Genomic DNA, 24,745 nt, shown 5'->3' on the forward strand with positions numbered 1-24,745 from the left:
AGCACCACTCCACATCCTCTACGGGTGTAGCTTGCAGCGCTGGGAGCCGCGCTCCCAGCACTGCGGCACTGTTTACACTGAGGCTTTACAGTGCTGTATCTTGCAGCGCTCAGGGGGGTGTTTTTTTCACCAGTGTAGCCATGGTCAAAATCTAATAAGCCTTGTTTTAGGCGTGGCGCCTTAACTGTATCTTACAACTATCAAAGAAAGGGTGTGTTCACATACCAATCTGAATGAGGTTTTAGCTCAACCCATAACAAGGTTTCACCCAGCTCATAACAGTATAACATACAGTTTTTTTAATCTATGTACATTCAGTCTTTCAGGTGTCCTGCTAAGTCTTACATGTGGCCTCATATTTTAGAAAAAGGGAGAGTCGTGGTTAGTTAACCACCAAGACAGGCCAGTCTTTTAAAAATTCTCACTTTAATTCACCTTTCTTTTGAGAGCTCCCAACTAATTTTCTTCTTTTCTCCCTGTGTACAGATATGTGTTCCATACTGTGATTAGGTGGTTTTATATGTCAGTAGGGAGCAGTGTTGGCAGCAAATGCTGCCTGAAGAAAACATGCCACTGTTTCTTCTAATAGCAGCTCAAGCCCTAAATGTATCGGAGGAGGAGGAGGAGAAGGTGGGGCTTCTACTTGGAAGCAGGAATAAGGTGAAATCTACTCAGGGCTACATTAAAGTTTATTTTAATTTTTCAGAACTGTTACAGCTCGTAGCACAATCTTAACTTTTAGTTAAAAGCAGTGAATCCAGCAACACACTTAAAAGCATCTGTACTCAATATATAGTCACATTAGCTTATATGCCAAAGGACAGAAAAACTGTATGTACACCTCTTCAAAACCAATTAAAAATAATGCAGCATCTAGAGCTCTACTTCCATCAACAGCTATTCTATTGTTACTTTGCATCTTAGAGGTTCCACTCCTACCCCTTTCTTTGGCATATGAAAAAAGAGAAATTAAATAGTCAGTGTTCCTTCATTTTTTTTTTGCAACATCAGCAGTTTTTGGCCACACTTAAGCATATAGACAACTGGGTTTCCAGTTTAGACAATGTATGTAATTCAACTTATACATATTCACTAATACTATAATAACCATAATTGCAATCACCCTACAAATACATAATCATTCTATTTATATACTATTTAGGCTTTTATGATGTGCCGATCACCAGGGTGTCTTTGAATAGCTTTACAGATCAAAGAACAGTGATTTACCTGAATATAATAAATGCCCTTTTTCTGGGCATACATCATAAGAAAACAATAGTCCAAGTTTTGCTTTGTTCGCCATCTGAAATCAAATGTTAAAAAAAAGTCAAGGAATTATAAAATAAAAATTTTCACAATACATAGTGAATTGCACTAAAAAGGATGACAAGTTATTACACATTATTTGAATGTTAGAACAATTACATCTGGCATTATTCTCTCAGGAAAGCCTCTGTCTGAAAAAAACCCACAAAAAACAGGTCAATCCCCACTCCCTCCCTCCTCACATCCCCGTATGCTGCAACACAAAAAGAGGAACGATCCAACTGAATCTGATCTCTTGCAGCTATTTGAGTTTTCTCTAAAAATATATTAGGTATTTCAAATGGTAACTGAACAATACTGTTGAGTTTCATACACTGTTTTATTCCTGACAGCATGAAGGAAAACAGAAAACAAGAACAGACAACCTACATGATGTTATGCAACAAAAATCTTATACGCTGTTATATTCTGAACTCCCACTGCACCTTCCCAGAATTTAACATTAAATGAAACCCACAAAGCTTAACATTTAGGCTTCAATACTTAAGAAAAAAACATGCAGGTAATACTTCACGTGGATGCAGGGATTCACCCATTCAGTTTTCTTTGCAGAATTAGTGCCTTGTTTCCACATAATTTAAAGGATATACAAAAAATGTTTCCAGAATTCAAACACAGTCTGGCATTACATAAACAAGAAAGGTCTGAGGGAAAAAGCCTTACCTAACTCTTTCTTTTGAGTCTCCAAATGTCTCTCTTAAATTTGTCAAGTCAGGATAGTAAGTCGCAGGTGGGGATATTATTTCCACCAAGCCAGAACTGATTTCTGCAGAAAATCTATCATCAGAAACATCAAGTAAATAAGTGCAGTGGGACTATTTATATATTTATTATTGGTGCAGTTACTGTGTCTGACATAAAACATATTTGTAATCATTTGGAACAAACGTATAATGTTTCCTTCACAATACATCAGAATGAGGGCTCATCTTCTAACTTTTATGGTATGCAGGATTTATGTCTGGTAAAATTACATTCTTAATTTATGTTGACAGAATAATATGGCAGAAGAATTTTTTAAACAAGCAACATAAAACAAAACTAGTATAAAAGTTATTTTCCTAAGTGAGTCTTCCAGAACAATAACTCCTCCACTCAACACTATAGTCGAGTTCAGGGGTCGGCCATCTTTCAGAAGTGGTGTGCCGAGTCTTCATTTAGTCACTCTAATTTAAGGTTTCGCGTGCTAGTAATACATTTTAACATTTTTAGAAAGTCTCTTTCTCTAAGTCTATAATATATAACTAAACTATTGTTGTATGTAAAATAAATAAGGTTTTAAAAATGTTTAAGCAGCTTCATTTAAAATTAAATTAAAATGCAGAGTCCCCCAGACCGGTGGCCAGGAACCAGGCAGTCTGAGTGCCACTGAAAATCAGCTTGCGTGCCGCCTTCGGCACGTGCCATAGGTTTCTTACCCCTGGTGTAGTTAATCTAATAATGTCAATTTTTAAAATATCTGGGCTTTCTCTTCTATAGCTCAGTTTGAGCATACCACTGCAAAGAATACCATGAATGCAGATGTCACAGAATCCATTTATGTCATGCCAACCCAATCCATTTATGTCACGCCAAATCCAAGTAATCTCATTTACTGTTTTACAGTTTAACCTACTTAATTACTTCCCCTTGATTTGTCTTCGTGCACTTATTTTTTCTGAAATCAAAACAACCCTGAGGAAAAAAAGGAAGTAAACAAAACATTTCCCTCACACCACAGTTTTGTTAAGAAAACAAAACAAAACCACCCGCACAACTTACTCTTTTTCCAGGCTTGCTACAACACTGTGTACATAGTCAAGATCTGTCTGGAAAAGAAAAAAAGAGCAGTTTTGGAGCTACACTTTTCCCCTTTAAAAAGAAAACGTATTTTGAATAGTGACATTTCACAACCATAATTTTAAAACACAAGGTGTTAAACAGAGAAAAGGGATTTTTTTAAAAAAACTGGAGACGTAATTAAAAATAGTAACACTTTTTAAATGTCTGCTGCAAAAAAAATTTGCTTGGGACTGACATGTAATGAGATTCATGCCAGAATAATTAAAAGTTATAGTTATTTTCTTTCTAAACTTACAAAAGTGATATTATGTCTACAAAGTGTTCTATATAGTGAAACTGCTAATTAAAAAAAATCATAAGAAAAAGTTAAAGTCTAGTATTTTCACTGCTCTCAGGTGAATTTGTAGTGAAGTAACTAGAACCAACTAGCTGCATTAGATTTCAAGACTCGTTCATAATTTGGGGTTTTTGTTTTGGCAGTGGGATAGTGCCAATATCTGTGCTCAGAGGAGCAGTGAGGGGGACTTGAAGGCATATCCTGGTAATGGGAAGTGTTCTGGCTCTAGTGCTGGCCTGAGTTTTAGCATTGATATTAGTGGGCCTGTCTTTCTCGCTTTAGATGGTGGTGCTGGTGTCTTAGTGCTATCCTTTGTTAATGTTGAGGGCGTCTTTCTCAGTTCAGAATCCTCTCTGCAGGAAAGACGTATTGCCTATCCAAGCTGTGTTTGCACTCGGTGCAGGCGTGCCTTTCTGCTCTGTAGGATGAGGTTGGGTCTCCCTTCCCCAGAGTAGGCACTGACACAATTGGCATGGAGGCCTTTGGTGCCAACCCAAGGTAGACATGGTCAGTATCAGGGATGCCAGTGCCTGCACAGATGGTTATGGTGCCTTCTTCACCTTCCTTTTCTTTTGGAGGCAGGGGTGTAGTGCTAGTCATTAGAGCACTTCCCTAAGACAAACTTCTCTGTTCCCGTCTGGAACCAGGAGTGAAGACATCCTCCAAAGTTACCCTCCTGGATTGCTCCAAGAGGTGTAGTTTGAACTTGGCATCCCAGGATTTCTGGGTGCAGGACAAAAAGAGCAGCAGATAGCATACTTATTGGGGATGTGTGCTTTCTTCACCAAGATAGAACAGGCTTCTGCTCTGTTAGTCTACCACAAGGATGAGTACACTGAAGGAAAGACAGGATTTGAACCCAGAGAGTTTTGAAGACACCACAGCTAGTGGTTACCACAAAGCACTTCATCCTGCTGTACAAGGGGATGTACAGGAAGGTCTCCCCAATCTGCCTTAACTACTTCATTTTTCTTTTTTTTCTTTTTTTGACAGGGGTGAGGGAATGGGGAGGGGGAGAATGACCAACAAAACTTAAATGAAAAAATTAAAGGGAGAACTGAGAAGACATTTCTTCACCAGAGAAGAGTTACAGAAATCAGAAGTGGGTTGAGTCACAGGCCAGGTTCTGTCTCACTACCATGGGCAGAAGAGGGAGCTGAGGGAGGGACCAGGCCGCTCTGTCCTTTATATGGATTCACAAAGAGGCACAGGGCATACACACAGTCCCACCAGACACTGCTAGTCAAAAGATTCCAACTTACAACTATGTAGTGCTTGCACACCTACAGTGGGATCCATGCATACCTGAAGAATTAGTAGTTTTAGGAAAAATATTTACAGATGAACAAGTTTTCTAGAAATAGACAACTCAAAGTCAGATTATTTCTTTTGGAAATAAAGACATTAAAACTGTCATTTACAGTATCTATAAAGGCCCCAACTCGCATGCTTAAGTGCTTTCTTGAATAGAGATAGTCTCATGAATCAGGGTCTAAATTTTACAAGAGACAAATTTCTATTAGCAATCTCTTAAATCTGATTTAAATAATGTTGCATGAATAACTTGAAGTTAGAAGTCACTTAAATCAAATCCTGACCTTCTATAAGGTAAAGGTCACCAACATTCTAACCCTGCCATATTATACAACCTATTCTTCTGTAATATGTACCCATTCTGGAAAAAGTGAGCCTTTGAATTTATAAATCAAAGCTGAAAAATCAGTCTTTGTTCCAGTTATTAATCTAATACTCTGAAGAACTGATCATCAATTTTCAAAAGAAAATTTCTAGTCTTTGACAAATCAAAGCAGATTCTGACATTTCATCAGAATGCTTTATTTACAGTCTCTTGCTGGTTATTCTTACAAATGATGGAAAACAAAGGGATAATTTATACTCTTATTTTGATGTACCCATAACTCAGATTAGCATTAATAAGCTATGTGCACTGAAAGGAGAATCTGCCCCAAGAATTTCTATAGCAAAATTAATCCTGTTTGATTAAGACTACTATCCTTTGAACTTCATCACCATTTCAGTTAAGAAAATCTGCTTTTATATTAACTGAAGTCCATTATAATGCCTAACAGAAAGCATCTTGAAATGCATGGGAGTAAGTTTCCTCCTGAAAGAATTCTTAACGAAAACCTTAAATATGTCAATATGCCTCATATCAAAAGCACACAACTGTTCAGTAGTCTTCTCTGTTCTCAAACTAAATCAGGTAAGGTCTGATTAGTAGGTGTATGGAAGACCTAATACAGCAAACAGTATTGCTAATTCAGTAGACAGCACTCTTTCCCCTGAATCAGTATTAAACTATGCCCGGAACAATGAGAGAGGTGCCACCTTTCGAAGGAAAAGACATGTAGTGATTAAAAGATTCAAGGCCAACTTTTCACAAGAGCAGAAGCATTAGACCTGGTGTCCTGGAAAAATTACAATTCAGGTGGTTATACTCTTATCTGTTAGCAGGTGTTAGCCAATTGCGTTGTATGATTTTTCACACCCAGTGCCTCCTCTTAAGGCGGCTGGCTCACAGGCAGGCAATCTTTTCTCAGGTAAGACCTTCCAGAACTAGAGAGAAGCCTTTTTGCCAGCCACCTCTAGTCTAACTAAGCAGCCACTTTGTCAAAGCCCCCTCCCCTTTTTTTTTTGCCTATTTGTATGTTCTTAGTGGGTGCATATTGCCACATTATGGCAAGCACAGCAAGTGTAAGAAATCTGTTTTTCCTTGATATGGCTGCCACCAATATATACAATGGGTCTGATCAACAGTGACTATGCCGACGGGGGAAAATTAAACACAAAAAGAACTAGACAGGAGGAAGATAGGAAACAGTCAGGCATTGTTGGGCTGAGTGGGAACTACTTTGAGAACCATTTGAGCAATGTGGATAGATTCAGTTAGTAACCATGAGAAATTGTGCAAACCGAGACCAGCAGAGTTAGTTCACAGAAACTTCCCCACTTTTAATGAAAGAGGTGACTAATCTCCTGGTAGAATGAGTTCTAAAGCTCCGTTAAGCAGAGAAAGCCTTCCAAAGAATCAGAGTGCTGGAAACAAACTCCACTGGGCAAGGACAACACTTTCTGCCTTTTCAGAGATTCCTCAAGCAAGACAAAGAGAGTCTATAATAATCAAAAGGAAGTAGTCCAGGAAAAGCAACATTTAGGGGCTCTTCAGGCCTCCAGGGAAGGCTACTTAGTATCCATTCTATCTTGGGCTAGAGGAAGATCCGGTGAACTTAAGCTCTGGCTCATAGAAACAATGTTCATTGGCGGTTATATCTAGGGCCTTACCAAACTCATGAACCGTGAAATCTGGTCTCCCCCATTAAATCTGGTCTTTTGTGTGCTTTTAGCCTATACCAGGGCTATAGCCTGCACCGCTTCCGGGAACGGCAGACCGTGCCACTGGGAGCTGTGAGCGGCTGTACCTTCGGATGCTCAGGTAAACAAAGTGTCTCATGGCCCGCCAGGGGCTTACCCTGAACAAGCCGCAAACCAAGTTTGAGAACCCCTAGCCTATACTATTACAGATTTCACAGGGGAGACAAGCATTTCTCAAATTGGGTGTCCTGCCACAGGGGGGTTGCAAGGTTATTTTAGAAAGGTCACAGTATTGCCACCCTTACTTCTGCGCTGCCTTCAGAAGTGGGTGGCCAGAGAGCAGGAGCTATTGGCCAGGTGCTCAGCTCTGAAGGCAGTGCCCCACCAGCAGCTGTGAAGAAGTAAGGGTGGCAGTACCATAACATGCCACCCTTAATCCTGTGCTGCTGCCTTCAGAGCTGGGAGACCGGAGAGTGGTGGCAGCTTACTAAAAACATGCACAGCTCATTAATTTTGTATCTGCACAGTAGTGCAGAATTCCCCCAAAAGTAATAAACCTATGATTTTATGTTTGCCATGGAAAACCTGGTAGAAGTCCGGTAGGTCCAAGAAAAGGCTTACAATTAAGGGGCCTGATCGCAGGTTTTCAAACCAGGAAATCAGTTATGATTAGGGCTGTCAAGCAATAAAAAAAATTAATCTTGATTCATTGCAGTTTTAATCACACTGTTCAATAATAATAGAATATCATTTATTTAAATATTTTCGCATGTTTTATTTTCAAATATAGACTCTGGGCTGGGGACTCTGAGCTTTGGTCCTTCTTGGGGCTCCGGGCTCCAGCCACTCTCAGGGCTTTAGCCCCACTCACCCGCAGCCTCCAGAACTCCAGGCTGAGACTTCAGCCCCTTGCTGCCATTGCCTCCCTCCTCATCCAGTGGTATGCGATTAATGCATTAAAAAAAATTCAGGTGTTAATTTTGTTTTCAGTTAATTGCAGGCATTCACTTTGATTAATTGACAGCCCTGGTCATTGTTATTACTGCTGAGCTCAAAATCTCAGGTTTCTGGCCCAATGGTAGGGGCCCTTTGAGATGGTGGGGCAGGTGGGCCCCAGTTGACTATGGGGTCCGACAGCCAAAATAAAGATCTACCATGTGAATCTTTTACAAGCCTGGAAGACCACTAGAGTTTTCGTATAACCCTTACCCTCCAGAGCACAAATTAAGACCGTAGGCATCCTTAACACAAACATCTGAGACCATATGGATAGGACAGCAGCTGCAGTCTGAACAAAAAGCCAAAGTGCAGCAACTAGTCAACGCATTCCCCAGTGTTCTCGTCCTTACTAGGACAAACCCACCTAGCATATCAGCATAACAAGACTGCATGTGCCCAAGAGATTCCTCTGCCAGTCCCCCCGAAAATGTGAGAGAGAGTTCCGGACATACTATGGGCTATGCTGATCCTAGAATTAGCAGAAGAATAGCACAATGAATGGAGAAGCTTCACTGTGCTCATACCACACCCTGAAGGCACAACACATTTCTGCATTGATTTTTGAAAGAATAATGCAACCTGAAAATTCAATACAATGCATAAAGGAAGATGAGCTGTTAGAACAGCAAGGAGCAGGCACATACTAATGACTTTAGCCCTCAGGATGGGATACAGGCAGATACCCTTGACACCAGAATCGCAGAGGAAAACTTTTTTTCCAAAGCCTTAGGTTTATCAGTTCTGCACTGTGCCTTTTTGCCTCCACAGGGAAGCAAGAACTTTCCAGAAACTGATGGACTGGATTCTCCAGCCGCATGGACAATATGCAGCAGCCTCTTTGGTTAACATTATTTATAGCCAAAACTGAGATAGCCACATAAGATCCGGTGCAGCAGTCCTCCAGTTCCTCACTGATGTAAGTCTGAGAGGAAACCCAGCAAAATGGAAAGTGGGAAATCATGAGGTCACACACCTAGGCTACATTGTGGGAGAGGGCTGACTACGAGTAAGGCTGCAAGTCTGTCACAGAGGTCACAGAAGTTACAGATTCTGTGACCTCTATGACTTCTACAACAGCTGGTGCTGGATCAGGGGCTGCCCAGGTTGGGCAGCCCTGGGCCAGCAGCAGCAGTTTGGGTGTGTGGAAGGGGGTTCAGAACCAGGGGCAGGGAACTGGGAAATGCTTACCTCGGGCGGGGGGTTCCCTCGTTCCCACTGGCATGACCTGTAGCTCCTAGGACATGGAGGGGCAGCAGGGTCTGCGCCGCGTGCTACCCACACCCGCAGAACCCACTCCCGCAGCTCTCGTCGACTGTGGTTCCCGGGCAATGGGGGCTGTGGCACCCAGCACTTATGGTGGGAGCAGTGGAGCCCCTGCCCTGACCCCTGCCTTCACTGCCTAGGAGCTGCAGGTACTTGGAGCTGGGCAGGAAGCCCCTGCTGGCCCCGCCAAACCACCTCCCCCAGCACCAGCAAGGGTCCCGGGTCGCATAATAATAATAATTGGAGATATACTTATCTCCTAGAACTGGAAGGGAACTCGAAAGGTCATCGAGTCCAGCCTCCTGCCTTCACTAGCAGGACCAGGTCCTGATTTTTGCCCCAGATCCCTAAGTGACCCCCTCAAGGACTGAACTCACAACCCTGGGTTTAGCAGACCAATGCTCAAACCACTGAACTATCCCTCCCCCCTGCCCAAGCACCAGCAGGGGTACCATGGCCCAGTCCTCCCCTTCCCCAGCACCAGTGGAGGTCCCAGGCCACCTCCCCTAGCACCTGAGGTGCCCCTGGACTGCCACCCACAAAGCACCCATGGCCCCCTGCCCAAGTTTTACTCATGGCAGATATTTTTAGTAGACGTCACGGACAGGTCACTGGCCCGTGAATTTTTGTTTATGGCTCGTGACCTGTCCATGACTTTTACTAAAAATACCTGTGACTAAAATGTAGTCTTAAGTATGAGAACTAGTCAACAAGGTCCAAGCCTTAATGGTCTGTCCCATCCTCACAAACAACAAATACAACATTTCTTGGGACTGGCACAGTATTATTGACGTTTAGTGCCATGATTTGCCACTATTGCAGTTCCCTTCATAGATCTAGTAAAGAATGGATGTTCAAAAAGGATCCAGTGATCTGAGGCCAGCAACAATGCCTTTAAAGACTCTAAAGGATTGTGTGCATCAGGAACTAGTTCTTTTTAATCCAAACTTTTCAAATAGGTTTATATTGCAAACAGATGACTCAGATGAAGGGCCAGTGGCAGTTCTTCTGCAAGAAGTTTAGGGAGAAGAACTCCCCATACTCTACATCAGTGGTTCTCACCAGAGGTATGCCTACCCCTGGAGGGTGCCCAGGGGGGATAGCAGCTCATCTAGATATTTGCCTACATAAAAAGCGAAGTCAGTACAAACTAAAATTTCATACAGACAATGCCTTGTTTGATGCATGCGTGAAGGACAAATGGGAGATTCTACTGAATCACCTGGTATCTTCTGCTTGATATGGGAGATCTTCAAGGTCTTGGTGAAATGAGATTTTAAGAACCTTTATTTTTCCTAGGACACTAATTTAGGATTCTCTGGAGTCTTGAGCATAGATGAGATCAGCTTACATTCAATTCTCTCCCTCTAAGATGTCCCTATCTGAGAAAGGAAACAGTGAAAAGCACTAGATTTTTATTTCTATTTTTTTGCCGGGGCAGAGGGGGCCAAGAACAGATTCTTAGAGACATTTGATTAGAGGGACAGGAAGATCTCAGGTGGGCAGAAGCAGCCTTGGGAAAGGAGGACGAGGAGAGAGCAAAGAAGCAGAAACCCAGTCAATCCAGTCTGTGTTTCCTTGGTGAAGATTTCCCCACTTTGCTCAGAGAAAGAGGGGGGTCAGTTTAAGTGGGGGAAAAAATTGGATGTCTCCTAGATGACTGAATCTTGAGCCTTCTGATCACTCTGGTCTTCTAGTTTGCTATCCTGCAAATCCTCTGTGTCAGCAGGAGGGAGCTGAAGCATGGCACAGACATGCAGGTTCAGAGCCACTACTTTCCCTGCTTCTACCAGGTTTGGCAGAGGCAGTTCTACCTGAGGGAATGAAGGAGAAGGTCAGCTTGCACAGAATGCTACTGTTATGAACGGCTTAAAAGAAGGTAAAAGTAAAACATTTTCCTTCTGCTCTTCCTCCACTGCTTCATCTATGGGTCTTCTGTCATCTTGCTGCTGTGGGGCTCTCCTAAGGCCTTGAAACAAAGATAGTGCCTTTCCAAAGAGATACCAGCTATAGCTGCTCCAGTGACCTGACATTACACTTAGAATTGATGTGAAGAGGGATAAAATGGAGGGACTATAGGTGAAAATTACTGAATTTGAATTGGCTCCCACCTGTTTGATTGGTAGATGAGAGAAGACACACCCAGTGTACATACAGGTAGTCAGTTACATCAGGGGACAGCCATATTATAGAAAACACAGGTAACAATCCTTTACAAGACTTTGTTTTCAGTGGCTTATAATTCTGTCAAAATTTAACCATTTGGACTGAAATTTTCCATGCTGGGTGTCTGTTTCAGGCTCATTCCTCCACTCCTGCCTCCCACTAAAAATGGTTCAGTTATTTCCTAGAATGAGGTTAGGGAAATATGTTGTTTCCCCCAGATTAAAGAATTTTTACTACTGTTTCATTAAGAACTGTAGCACTTCTATGATTTGGAGCAGGGACTTGAAATTTGGCAAGCGTGATCATCCTAGTGTCAAGGATGTACCTTTTGCCATCCCCATGAAAATCTACCCAAATTTAACAATGTTATTAGTCTCTGAAAAGTCATCAGTTTGCACATGTTCAGAGGTTTATTATCAGCATTATTTTCTTAAGATTCTATCTGCATTGAGCATGCTCCATTCCCACACACCACCTACAGGCCAACCAGACTGCGCATATAGCATCCCCGACGAATGACTAAAGTATGCTCCAGCCCTGGGCTAGAGGGTAATGGGAAAGACTTTTCCTGCAATTGCTCCTTCCAATTGCAGAGACCCACTGTAGTGCCAGGCCTCAGAATTGAGAGCAGGAAGATGTCTCCTGTGCTCTTAATGTTCCCCTTCTAGTGCCTACACAGTATGGAGGAGGAGAAGAAAACAATCTGACTTGAAAGCCAAAAGTTGAGGAGAAAGCAGGGTCAGGGATTGGATGTAAGCAATGAGCAGTGGAGAACTGAGATGGGTGTCTAACCACTTCAGCACATTTATCTTCAGAACCTGAAACTGAACCTTGAAGTCCTGAGACTCTGCACTCCTCTGCTCTCTAACAAACATTTGTGAATCCTACTGGCAAATTCTGAATCTCTTCCCTTCTAACGGCTGTTCAACCTAGAGGATAACAGCCTACTTCTGCTACCAGTTCTTCCATTAGCTCAAGCAACAAAGGTATACACCATGGACCTAAATGTCCCAACCCTCATGATTTATGTAATGGACAGTATGGTTCCACTTGATGGAATTTGTTTGTCCAGTTTGCTAGTAAGTCACATACAAAAATATGGAAAAGGAATGCTATGTTCGCCAAAAAAAGCACTCAAAACTCAGGAAGTGACAGAATTAAAGGTTGCCGTGCAATCTTAATTTGCCCCATGTTATGATACATTGATGAACTATATGATTTCTATATGCAATCTATCAGATCTAGATGATTTTTAAAAGAGCTGGCTGAGGAGCTTCCTGGACCATGACTGTTGATTTTCAATATGTCTTGGAGAACTATAGAAGTGCTAAAAGACCGGAAGAAAGTTAACATTTTGCCATTTTTTAAAATAGATAAACAGGATGACCTGGGTAATTGTAGGCCTGCCAGCCTGATATTGATTCTGGACAAGATAACAGAATAGCTGTTATGGGACTCAATTATTAAAGAATTAAAGGAGGGCAATGTAATTAATCCAAATCAAAACAGGTTTATGGAAAACAGATCCTGTCTAACTTGATATCTTATTTTGATGAGATTACAAACTTTGTGGATAAAGATAATAATGTAGAGGTAATATATTTAGATTTATGTAAGGTATTTGACATGGTACCACATAATACGTTTATTAAAAAACTAGAATGACACAAAATTGACATGGCACACATTAAATGGATTAAAAGCTAGTAACTGACAGGTCTCAAAATGTAAATGTAAACAGGGAATCATCAAGTGGGTCTGTTTCCAGTGGAGACTCTCAGTGATTGGTTCTTGGCCCTACATTATTTAACATTTTTATCTATTACCTGGAGCAATAAATAAAATAATCTGTAGGACCTCTGCTCTACTGGAAGTTGGAAAGTGTATAGTTAATGAGCCAGAGGACTACAGGAAGAGAAAGGATGCTTTCATGTTAAGGCAGCTGATTGCCATGTTGGAGAACAGAATTCTATCCTTGCCTCACCCACAAAGTTACTATATTGATGCTAGGTAAATCATTTAAACCAAACTTTTCACAAGTAGCCATTAATTGTGTGTTACTAATTTTCTAGGGGACAAGCTTTAGGCACTTAGGGTGTGATTTACGTAAGTGCTGTGCACCTAGACTCCAACTGAAATCAATGCCAGCTGTGCTTTGAACATATAAAGTGCTATACAAATGCCAAGATTCTGTCAAAAATTAAGCTCTAGTTAGGCACTCAAAGTTAATGAATATTTAATTTTGCCCTTTATGACTCTGAGCCTCAGTTCTTCAGATGTAAAATGGGGTAATACCACCATATTACTTCACAGGGACGATGTAAGAATAAATTGAACAGACAACCTTCATTCTATCATCTCCTAACTTTTAAGTGCTTGATTTTCTAGCCTTAACATTTTTTCAACATAATATGAATAAAGTTAAACCAGTATGAAGGTAAATCTATACAGGAAGATGAAAATGGTCAGTGACCTTGGGGAACTTCAAATGTGAGATTTTAAAATTTGATTATTGAGCACGGAAAGGAGGCATAGGAGAGTGTATGAGGGGCGGTGGGAGAGGGAAGGACAAAACCAGAGGTGTACGTTATATTTTACCAATATGTCTGATGTAAAGGTCACTTTATTTTAACACAGACTCTGAGACTGTAGTATATTAAAATTGATTGCTTTTCCTCCCTCCATAAACAGTCTCTTGCTTTACATACTAACTGGATGTAGATGGCCTCCAATAAGACAGGCATAACTTTGCAAACTAGTTCTGTTCCCTCACTATCCTACATTCCTGGAACTGCATTTCTTACTAAACAAATAATATAGGATTGCAGGAACAAAACCAGACTTGTATTAATAGATCTGCCATATTTGGTTAGTGAAGAAAGCATGTTTTCAAAATGTCGAGAAATCTCAGTGCTGCTTTTGTGGCGATCAAGACACCACATGAAGGAGCACATTTATGCTGTTACAGTTAAGGTTGTTTTAGGCACTCTCTTACAAGCCTTACATTTACACAGCCATAATAATTTATTCTGGGTTGAAATTTGGCACACAGTTTCAGTCCTGGAGAAAACTGTTTTCATGATTAGTCTAAACTTTAAAGCTTTTGCCTAAAAAACACGTTTTGACTGGGAACACTTTAATATTTATTTGTATTTTAAGATCTTTGGGGCTAAAAGTAAAAATTTGCAAGCAATTAACTCATAACATGGCTTGTTTTTGCAGTTAATAAACAGGCCTGGAGAACTGGGTTAGAAGTTACAGGATCAGCTGCTGGCTCTTTCACAGGCTGCATAATCCTGAGCAAGTGCTTGACTACACAGTGCAGCAACGTGCACTACATCGGTATGATTTCTAAAGCACACTAATGTGTTGTCCACTAACTGATCCATGTAAACCCTGCTGGTGCACACAAAGTTCCCTATTGTGCTTTCTACATAGACCTGCTAGTGCACTTTAGAATCACACCCCTGTAGTGCACAGTGCTGCACTGTGTGGACAAGCCCCAAGTTGCTTTCTGTGTCTGTGTTCTGTTTTGTGAAAAGGGATACCAGTATTCAGACAATATTCAACAAGATGCAAAAACACATACAACAATTTTTGCCTCTAAATGCATTTTCCTAACAGTCTCTTTCTTGGTACTTTAATTGGATTTTTGAATGTTCATTGTATAACAGAGAACTGCAAGTACAGTGTTTGCTCTGTATCCAAAGAGAAATGCATCTGCCAACAGGCTGAGGTTTGTTTGTGGTAGGGACTGTGCTGGTGCTCTGTACTTCAGTTTACTATCTGTGCTTTTGCCTACTGATATTGATGCCCTGAATCATGCAGAAACTGGAAAAGCAAAATTCCAAGATATGATAAAGGTGCCCTGTGAGAAACTCTTATGTATGCAAACACTATTTACTGTAAAATAATTTAGAACAAAGTTCTGGCAGTATATTTTAGAATAATCATCTGTATGGTGCACTGATGTACATATTGCCTTTCAAAGAGAGTAGGAGATGTTCCCTGCTAGAACATGCTTACAATTTAAGAGCCCGTTCTTGTACCCCTTAATCACATAAGACTCTCAAATTGTATTCTTATTGAGTCACATAGCATCTGTCTAAATCTGTGATAGTAATTGTTTTACATTCTAATTCCTTGCTTCGTACCATGTTCTTACAGGATGCAATATTCAGAAGCACCTAAATGACTTCGGAGTACTTTTGCTACAAAATCACTTAGTTTCTTTTGAAAATCCTTTCCAGTATGTACAAATCTTGAATAGGTATTGAGGGATTTTTTTCCTTGAAAATTCTGAAATGCCTGGCTCATGAAGATATATTGTCATCCCTTGCTCACACTATTTTAGGTGTCAAATTAGAGATGCAATTAATATTTTATTTCCATTCACTTCATATGAATAGTTGCTATTTTTAGGTATTTATATTTGAACCAATATTGAGAAACAAATAACCAGAGTGAAATCTGGCCCTGTTAAATTCAACAGCACAACTCCCATTGACTTCCATAGGGCCAGGATTTCACTTTGACTATCTATACTGGCTGCCATATTTCCTAAATCCCAAATCTCCTCTCGAATGATTTCCCCACCCCTCACCATACAGCATAAATCAAGTTCAGGAAGAGAAATGCAAAGGGAAGCAAGGAAGGCACTAAAGTCAGGGAGTGCATTGGGACACTGCCAAGTCACTGGGAAAGGAAACAAAGCTAGAGAGAGTCAAGTTACTGTAAATTCAGAGAGAAAAGCTGCAGGGATGATCCAAACTCTATCCACACAAGCCATATTGTTTAGAATGGCTTTTATCTAGGCTCACAAGCTACACAACCTGTAACTGTCTTAAGTACAGCTAACTATAAATAAATACACTGGAAACCATCAAGAGACATCTTTAAAAAGCAAAGCAGGAAATAATCCAAATCTGCCAAAACTGGTCATTCTATTTGTTGCTGTCATTTCTTCAAACTTTCTGATCCCTTGCATCAGATAGGTGTGGAGAATGAGTACAGTATGAAAATAAAACAAAAGGAATTAACCACTACAAAAGTCGTTTCCCTAAAATATGAATCTAACACTGCAAAACTGACAACTCTCAAAATCAGTGGTTCTTAAACTTTTGTACTGATGACCCCTTTCACATAGCAAGCATCTGAGTGCGACCTCCCTTATAAACTAAAACACCTCTTTTTTATGTACTTAACACCATTATGAATGCTGGAGGCAAAGCGGGGTTTCAGGTGGAGATTGACAGCTTGCGACCCCCTATTTAATAACCTCATGGCTCCCGGAAGGATCCCAACTCCCAGTTTGAGAACCCCTGCTCTAAATCTTCTGTAATAGATAGGAAACAAGGAAAAATATGTTTGGGGGTGGAAATGCCAATGAATAACTACTTAGAAACTTTGGTTTGTTGTGCCTTTAGACATAACAGCTCAGGTCTGTAGCCACTAAACCGACTCACAGTGTTTACATATAGTGTGCTACAGGAGTGGTGAAACTATATATGACAGTGAAGGAGAAAGAGAACTAAAGGATTAATCTTCGATAATAGTTTGCTGGGGAGATGTAAATGGAGAAAGCATATATCCTCACCAAAGGGAACAAGGAAAGAGGATGGAAGGATTTGTGAATAGTCAGAATTGTGTTTTGTTTAGTTTGCCTACAATTCACCTTTCTCACTGAAATGAGCTGAAATGCTTCCAAGAAGATGTGTGTTCTCATGGCAACAAAATATAACAAAACCGAAACCCAAAGCAATCTGCAACCAGGATAAATGTGGCTAGTTGCTGCTCCATATTACAGCCAGATAATGTGAATGGCATAGTTTAGCAAGGCTGCATTTTGTTACATATTTTTACTTGTAATAGCATTCCCTTTCTTTTACCCTCAGATTGGGCACAAAAAACGGTTACCTACCTTTCGTAACTTGTTCTTCGAGATGTGTTGCTCATGTCCATTCCATTCTAGGTGTGTGCGGACCCATGTGCACAGTTATCAGAGATTTTTGCCTTAGCGGTATCCGTAGGCTCAGCAGTGATGCCCTCTGGAGTGCTACGCTCATGTGTCTGTATATTAAGTGCCGCCAGCCCTATGCCCTCTCAGTTCCTTCTTGCCAGCAACTCTGACAGAGGCACAGGAGGGCAGGTAATGGCATGGACATGAGCAACACATGTCAAAAACCAACAGTTACGAAAGGCAGATAACTGTTTTTTATTCTTTGAGTGTTCGCTCATGTCGATTCCATGCTAGGTGACTCACAAGTAGTACCGCTGGAGGTGGGCTCAGAGTTCATGGTCGTGTGGCTTGCAACACTGGTCTCCTGAAGCCAGCATTTTCTCAGGCCTGCTGAGTAAGTGCATAAGATGTAAACGTGTGGATGGAAGACTAGGTAGCAGCCCTGCAGATATCCTGGATTGGCACCTGGGCCAGGAAAGCCACCAAGGAAGCTTGCACCCTAGTCGTACAGGTGGTCACAACTGCCGGTGGAAACACATTTGCCAGATCATAGCAGCAGCAGATACAGACAGTGATTCAGGATAAAATTCTCTGAGTGGACACTGGACGACCTTTTATCCTGTCTGCCACCTTGATGAACAGCTGTGTTGACTTATGAAATGGCTTGGTCCTTTTGATGTAGAAGGTTAGTGCCCTCCTGACGTCCAGAGAGTGCAATCTGTGCTCCTCTTCCGACTTGAGGTTTTGGAAAGAAGAAAGGTGAAAATATGTCATGGCCTTATGAAACTGCGAAACCACCTTGGGCAGGAAAGTTGGATGCAGACGCAGCTGGACTTTGTCCTTGTAGAAGACTGTATACGGCAGTTGTGAGGTGACCACCCTCATCTCAGAGATCCTGCAGGCAGTTATTGCAACCAGCAACCAAACCTTCCAGGAGAGGAGGAGAAGGAAGCAGGAAGCCAGAGGCTCAAAAGGGGGGGGACACATAAGCCACGACAGCACAAGATTCAGGTCCTAAGGAGGGAGAGGATCCCGGAAATAGGGGTAAAGTTGCCCCGGACCATTGAGAAACCTGATCATCATGTCATGAGTGAAAACTGACCTGCCCTGGAGCAGAGGGTGGAAGGCCAAAATGGCGGCCAAGTGGACCTTAATAGATGAAAGAGACAGACCTCGGGGCTTGAGATGCAGAAGGTAGTCCAGGATCGACTGCAGTGAGGCCCGGTTAGGCCTAATACCTTGGTTCGAGGATAAACCCAAGGAGTGCAGCCAAGAGACTTGTACCTCATAATCACCACGGAGGCCACGAGCCGGGCTGCCAAGTCTGTGGCATCCCAGGTCTTCTGGAGAGAGTCTCTTGCCACTGCTATGCCCTCCTCCACTATCATGGCAAACTCCTGGGTGCGGTCCTGTGGGAGGGCCTCCTTGAACTGGTCAAGGGAGTCCCACAGACTAAAATTGTAACTGCTCAACAGGGCCTGATAGTTAGATATCTGAAATTGCAATCTGGCTATGGAATAAATCTTTCTGATAAAAAGATCCAGCCTCTTGGTGTTTTTATTCTTTGGCATGCCACTTGCCTGTCCCTTTTGTTAACTGCAAACCCAACTGGTGACCCAGCTGGTGGGTGCATATAGGTGTATTCAAACCCCTTTACAGGGACATAATACTTCTTTTCCGTCTTTTTGGAAATCGGCAGAATGGAAGAGGGGGTCTACCACAATGCCTTAGCGATCTTGAGGACCCCTGGGTGAACTAGCAGCACGATATGGGTCAGGGTGGTGGAAGAGATGACGCTGAAAAAGTCACCTGATTGCGCCTCGATTTCTAGATTTCGGTTGGCAGAAATCCTTTTAATGAGAGTCTGGTGCTCCTTAAAATAGTCATGGCGGTGGGGAGGGAGCCCTATCAGTCTGGGAGACAACCGCCACCTCTTCATCCTGTGAAGGCATTGTAGGGGGAGAGGTGGGTTCCCCTTCCCCTTCTGAGGATGGCTCTATAGGCATCAGCACCTGATGTGCTACACTCGCATCAGGCTCCACATCATGCCCCAAATCCTGTGCCAGTAGTACCAGGGGCAGTTGGCCTGAGATGGTCTGGGAAGAGTGGTGGGAATATGGAACCAGCATCATGGGCACGCCTGAAGGGTTCCAACAAGGCAATTGAGCAGGCAACTGGCTCTGATGTCATACCACTGCTGCAGATGTCATGCCAATTTTGGGGCCAATGGGGATCCATGCCTTCTCAACGAGAGGGTGAACTCTGGCTCCGACTCAGACCATTCCCCTTCAGATGACCAAGGCAGGGCTGTGGAAACCTGAGTCTGCCAGCTGACCCTTGACAGAGACCGATGCCTAGAGGGCGGAGACTGGCATCTGTCCGTCGAGTGGTACCGAGGCAGCAGAGACTGGAACCACAATGGAAAGTGGTCCATGTTGGTGGGGATCAACACCTGGGAGATCATCTAGGCAATAGGGACCTGCATCGGAACAATCTCTGGCGAGAGGTTGGCTGGTACCAAGAGTATGGAGACCGGTGCCTCTATTCTGGTGTTCCATGCCTCATGGCAGGAAATTGCAATGCTGGAAACCTGGGTCTTCTGGCCGGAGACTGAGATTGTGGGGCCAGCGTCCTAGACTCCAGGGCTAGGGATGCTCCATTGCTCTCTGCAGGGGTTCCATGGCCGGCTTGCCCTTGGATTGCAGGGCCTTAGCCATGTCCACCGCCTGGCATGGCATCTGCGATACTGGCAGGCCTGTGAGGTCTTTGGTCACCTGGGCAGCTTTGGGTATTGAAGGTCCCAGTAGTAGTTGGGGTCCCCTGCCCGCTCCCAGGAGTTGAAGGTAGATCCCCAGTTGGGCTAGAGGATCCCACTGTAGCTGTACCCCCTTGCAGCTCTGGGGCAGGCACATGGCCTGAACTAGGTCCTTTGCCCTGAGTCCCCTGCCCCTGCTTAAATGGCACCAGGGAGCCTCTTTTCTTTTGCCGCTTTTTAGGCACAGTCGAGAAGGAATGGGGCTGGGCAGAACTTGGTGCCAGTGGGACACTCCTCACCGACGCCAAGATGCTAGGAGCAGAGTCCAATCAGGAAGGCTCCGACACCAGACGAAGTGCAGCCTCCACAAGGAGGGCCTTCCAGTGGATATCCCGCTCCTTCTGGGTTCTGGGATGAAAGTTCTTGCAAATCCTGCACTTGTCCTTTATATGGGATTCCCCCAAGCACTTCAAACAGTTGCTGTGGGATCATTAACAGGCATCAACCTGTTGCATGAACATGGTTTGAAGCCCAGGGAACAGGGCAAAGTCCCAGCTGGGACTAACAACTAAACAAACAACACTTAACTAAATGGTGAACTAAGTACCTAAGAACTATATATAAAGAGAACAATGGGCTGTAAGAAGGAACTGAGAAGGTGTAGGGCCGGCGGGTGCCTAATATACAGATGCATGAGCACAGCATTCCGGTTACTGCTAAGGCAAAAATCTACAACAGTGGAAGTGGGTGTGCATGCACCTAAAATGGAATTGACATGAACAAGGACTCGAAGAATAACTTTATGATTTTTTTTCAAAGTAGCAGCCGTGTTGTTCTGTATCCGCAAAAAGAACAGAAGTACTTGTGGCACCTTAGAGACTAAAAAACTTATTTGAGCATAAGCTTTTCAGTCTCCAAGGTCCCACAAGTATTCCTGCTCTTTTATGAGTTTTAGTATTCAACATTTGCCAAATTTACAAGGAACACTAAAAGGGAGGCATTTATTTATTTATTTATTCTTGACTTTTCCTAATGAGGCTTGGATTTGAAGTGCAGGTGAATACATCAATTACTGAGTTAATCTCTTAAATGAATGAATTTACTTCTGACATTTTAAAAACTAAATTGATATTGGATTCGGTTTTATTATTATTATTATTTTTATTATTGTTTTTTGGCCTCTACCTCAATATATGAAGATCTACTGACAATCTTTTTCATTTTAATTCAAAAGATATTTTTATTACTCCATATTGACAAAAAATAAACATATTCTTAGACCCAGGGTGGGCAAACTTTTTGGCCTGAGGGCCACACTGGGGAATAGAAATTGTATGGAAGGCCATGAATGTTCACAAAATTGGAGTTGGGGTGTGGGTAGGGTGACCAGACAGCAAATGTGGAAAATCAGGACGAGGGTGGGGGTAATAAGAGCCTGAATAAGAAAAAGACCCAAAAATCGGGACTGTCCCTATAAAATCGGGACATCTGGTCACCCTAGGTGCGGGAAGGCGTGCGGCCTCTGGGGTAGGGCTGCGGATGAGGGGTCTGGGGTGCAAGAGGGTGCTCCGTGCTGGGATCAAGGGGTTTGGAGAGCAGGAGGGGGATCAGGGTTACAGGCTCTGAGTGGCGCTTACCTCAAGTGGCTCCCGGAAGCAGTGGCATGTCCCATCTCCAGCCCCTACACGTGGAGCAGCCCCCAACCCTTGGAGCAGGGCCATGCTGCAGCTTCCGGGAGCCGTGCGGTGTGCCTCTTGACCTGGCGCCCCAGCTGGAGTGCCAGAGCGGGGCAAGCCCCAGAGTCCGCTTCCCAGTGGGAGCTTGCGGGGCAGATCCGGCCCATGAGTTGTAGTTTGCCCACCCCACCTTAGACAGTACTGGACATAGAAGCAAACGGTTATGTCTTGTCAGCTTTTCCAAGGCATTGCCATGATGGTGTTTGAGCTTTATAAAAAATAAATAAGAATCAAATGGTTCTGATCATTCTTGTAGGTAATTCTCAAGAAACAAATGTGGAACAGTTTTCATAATTTTAGTCTCCATAACATAATTCAGTAAGACTATAAAAACAAATGTAAAGAAATTAAATATTTTCAATTAAGATTACAGAGTATTTTGAATATTATAGAATGTTTTTTAAATAGATATGAGTGGCATACTGAAGGTAAACTACTTAGATTATACTCTCCTAAATAAGGAAAGAGTGAAATGCAACTACTCTGGATTTTCTTCCTTATAGCACATCAATGATGAATTCGGATATTTTCTTCTTTTCTTTCTTTAGATGAACTAGCCATCAAGAATATTCACATCCACAAAACAAGTAGTAATTCCAGATGATGACAGTGTTTTCACTTATTTATAATGACACTTTATTATTTATGAGAGGCAACATGGGTGAAGCATGAAGATGCTTGTTTGAAAATTTAACCAGTGGGAGACAGAGGCTGGCATGATTGGCTAACTGGAGGCAGGAGTCAATGCAGGGATCAGGAACCTTTGGCACGTGCCCACCAGGGAAAGCCCCTGGCGGGCTGGGCTGGTTTCTTTACCTGCGGCGTCCACAGGTTCAGATGACTGCAGCTCCCACTGGCTGCAGTTCGCCATCCCAGGCCAACGGGGGCTGTGGGAAGCAGTGCGGGATGAGGGATGTGCTGGCCGCCCTTCCCACAGCCCTCATTGGCCTGGGACAGAAAACTGCAGCCAGTGGGAGCCATGATCGGCCAAACCTGCAGATGCAGCAGGTAAACAAACCGGCCTGACCTGCCAGGACTTTCCTTGATGGGCTGCATGCCAAAGGTTGCCGATCCCTAAGTCAACATATTGATAGAGAATGGAGGTGATAGGCAGGGTGGGGAAAGGCTGTGAAGGGCCTTGAAAGTGAAGTAGCTCATGTTTGACACTGTAGAGAAGGGGGAGCCTGTAGACTGATGCAAAGACAGCAATGATATGGTCAAAGCAAGAGGCTAGGAAAATTATCTTTGCAGCAGCAGCAGCATTCTGAATGGATGCGAGTGGGGCAAGACTGCATTTGTCAAGGTCAGAGAGAAGGACATTGAACTAATTGAGATACGAGATGACAAAAGCCTAGACAAATGTTTTAGTTGCATGGATAGGAAAGGCCATATCTTAGAGATGTTATGCAGAAAGAATCCATGAGATATAGACACAGCCTGGATATGAGGACATGTACAGAGGTCTGGGTCAAAGATGATGCCTAGGTTATAAGACGAACTGACAGGCAGGATGGGAGTGTTGTCCACAGTCATCAAGAAAAATGATAGCTGGGAGTGTTGTTTTTTTGGGGGGTGGGGGGAGGGACATTAAGAGCTGTGTTTTAGCCATGTTGACCTTGAGCTGGCAGCCAGACATCCATGATGAGCTGTCAGAGAGACAAGCTGAGATTTTAGTTTGGACAAAAGGAAACAGGTCTGGAGTGGACACATGGTTCTATAAATCATCTGCACAAAGATGGTAGATGAATTTGTGTTTGTGATAAAGGTTACTCAGAGATATGGTGTAGAGAAAGGTACAAAAGACAGTTTTCTGTGGAATCCCACACAGAAGGAGGTGAGAGATAGATGATGAGGATCTGCCAAAGGACATGATAAAGAAGTGATAAGAAAGACAGCAGGAGAACCAAGAGAGGATAAAGTCACAGAAGCCAAGAAAGAACAGGTTTTCAAGAAGCAGAGTATAGTCGACAGTGGCTGACAGGTCACGGAGGATGAGGGTGGAGTACCGGTGCTGAGATTTGGTTAAGATGATGTTATTAGAGAGACTTTGACAAGAGTGGTTTCAGTGGCATTCAAGGGGCAAAACCAAATTGGAGAGGGTTTAGGATGGAATTGGAGGAGAGGAACTCCAGACAATTGTAAATAGTGCATTCCATGAGCTTAGTGATGAAAGGGAAAAGAGGCAGAAGTTGGAGATGCAAATAGGGTCAAGGGTGGATTTTGTTTTAAGATGGGATTGACTAAAGCATGCTTTTATTGCGACGGGATAGAGCCAGAGGAGTGTGAAAGTTTAATGGGAAAAGTAAGGAAGAGAATAAGTGGGCACAAAGAGATCATGAGATGGTATTGGATGGGGTCACTGGGGCAAGTGGAAAGGTTAGAGGAAGAAAGCAGATGAGAAACTTCTACATCTGTGAGAAGGGAAAAGGAGAAGATTTGTAGGAGGGGAAGGGAAGGCCAAGGAGAGGGGGAAGGTCATTGCGCAATATTTTATCAATTTTTTCTTGGAAGAAATTGGTGAGATCCTATGTGGAGAGAGAAGTTGAAGGCAGACAGCATTTGAAGAATGAACCAAAAATGGTGAAAAGATGGCTGGGGTCAAGGGCATGAGATTAATTAAAATGGAAAAGCAGAATAGTTTAGGTAGGAATATGTCAGAACTGACAGAAGAGAGAACAAACTTGTAGCTGAGGAAGTTAGCTTGATCATGGAATTTCTACCAGAGATGCTCTAAGTCAAGAACAGAGGTTAGCAGGATGGACCTTAAGAAGGGAAAAAGTCAAGGGTGGAGGAGAGTGAAGCCTGGAGAGAATCAACAACCATATCAATAGAAGAAAGGGAAGGGAGGGCAAGGAGGGGAGGACTGAGAGATTGGAAGTCATAATTGCGCAAGCAAGTCTGTATTTAGGTCATATATACATAGGAGTTAGGCATGTGCTTAAATACCTTGTTGAATCAGGCCTATGGTGCCAAAAGTGTGCCATGTGCTTTACAAACAGGATTTTACCACACACAAACAAGGAATGTATTCTTGAGTATTCAGACTCAAATACATCGTGTATGCAATAACAGATTAGCAGCACTAA

At 42.8% G+C, this 24,745-nt stretch overlaps 1 protein-coding gene across 6 annotated transcripts in view; it reads right to left on the reverse strand.

The window, feature by feature from the left end:
• MGAT4A (alpha-1,3-mannosyl-glycoprotein 4-beta-N-acetylglucosaminyltransferase A) overlaps window positions 1–24,745 on the reverse strand; it is a 140,398-nt gene that overhangs the window by 42,145 nt on the left and 73,508 nt on the right. For all 6 annotated transcript variants that reach the window (XR_012654898.1, XM_032805559.2, XM_032805561.2 and 3 more), the window contains exons 6-8: window positions 3,091–3,137; window positions 1,993–2,106; window positions 1,231–1,306 (exon numbers count right to left, since the gene is read on the reverse strand). Coding sequence is in view for 5 of the 6 variants with exons in the window: in XM_032805559.2 (XP_032661450.1) it covers window positions 1,231–1,306; window positions 1,993–2,106; window positions 3,091–3,137 (237 nt within the window). In the remaining variant the exon portion in view is untranslated. The remainder of the gene's footprint in view (window positions 1–1,230; window positions 1,307–1,992; window positions 2,107–3,090; window positions 3,138–24,745) is intronic.

The sequence above is a fragment of the Chelonoidis abingdonii genome, chromosome 1 (genome assembly GCF_003597395.2).
Source record: "Chelonoidis abingdonii isolate Lonesome George chromosome 1, CheloAbing_2.0, whole genome shotgun sequence".
Lineage (NCBI taxonomy): Eukaryota > Metazoa > Chordata > Testudines > Testudinidae > Chelonoidis > Chelonoidis abingdonii.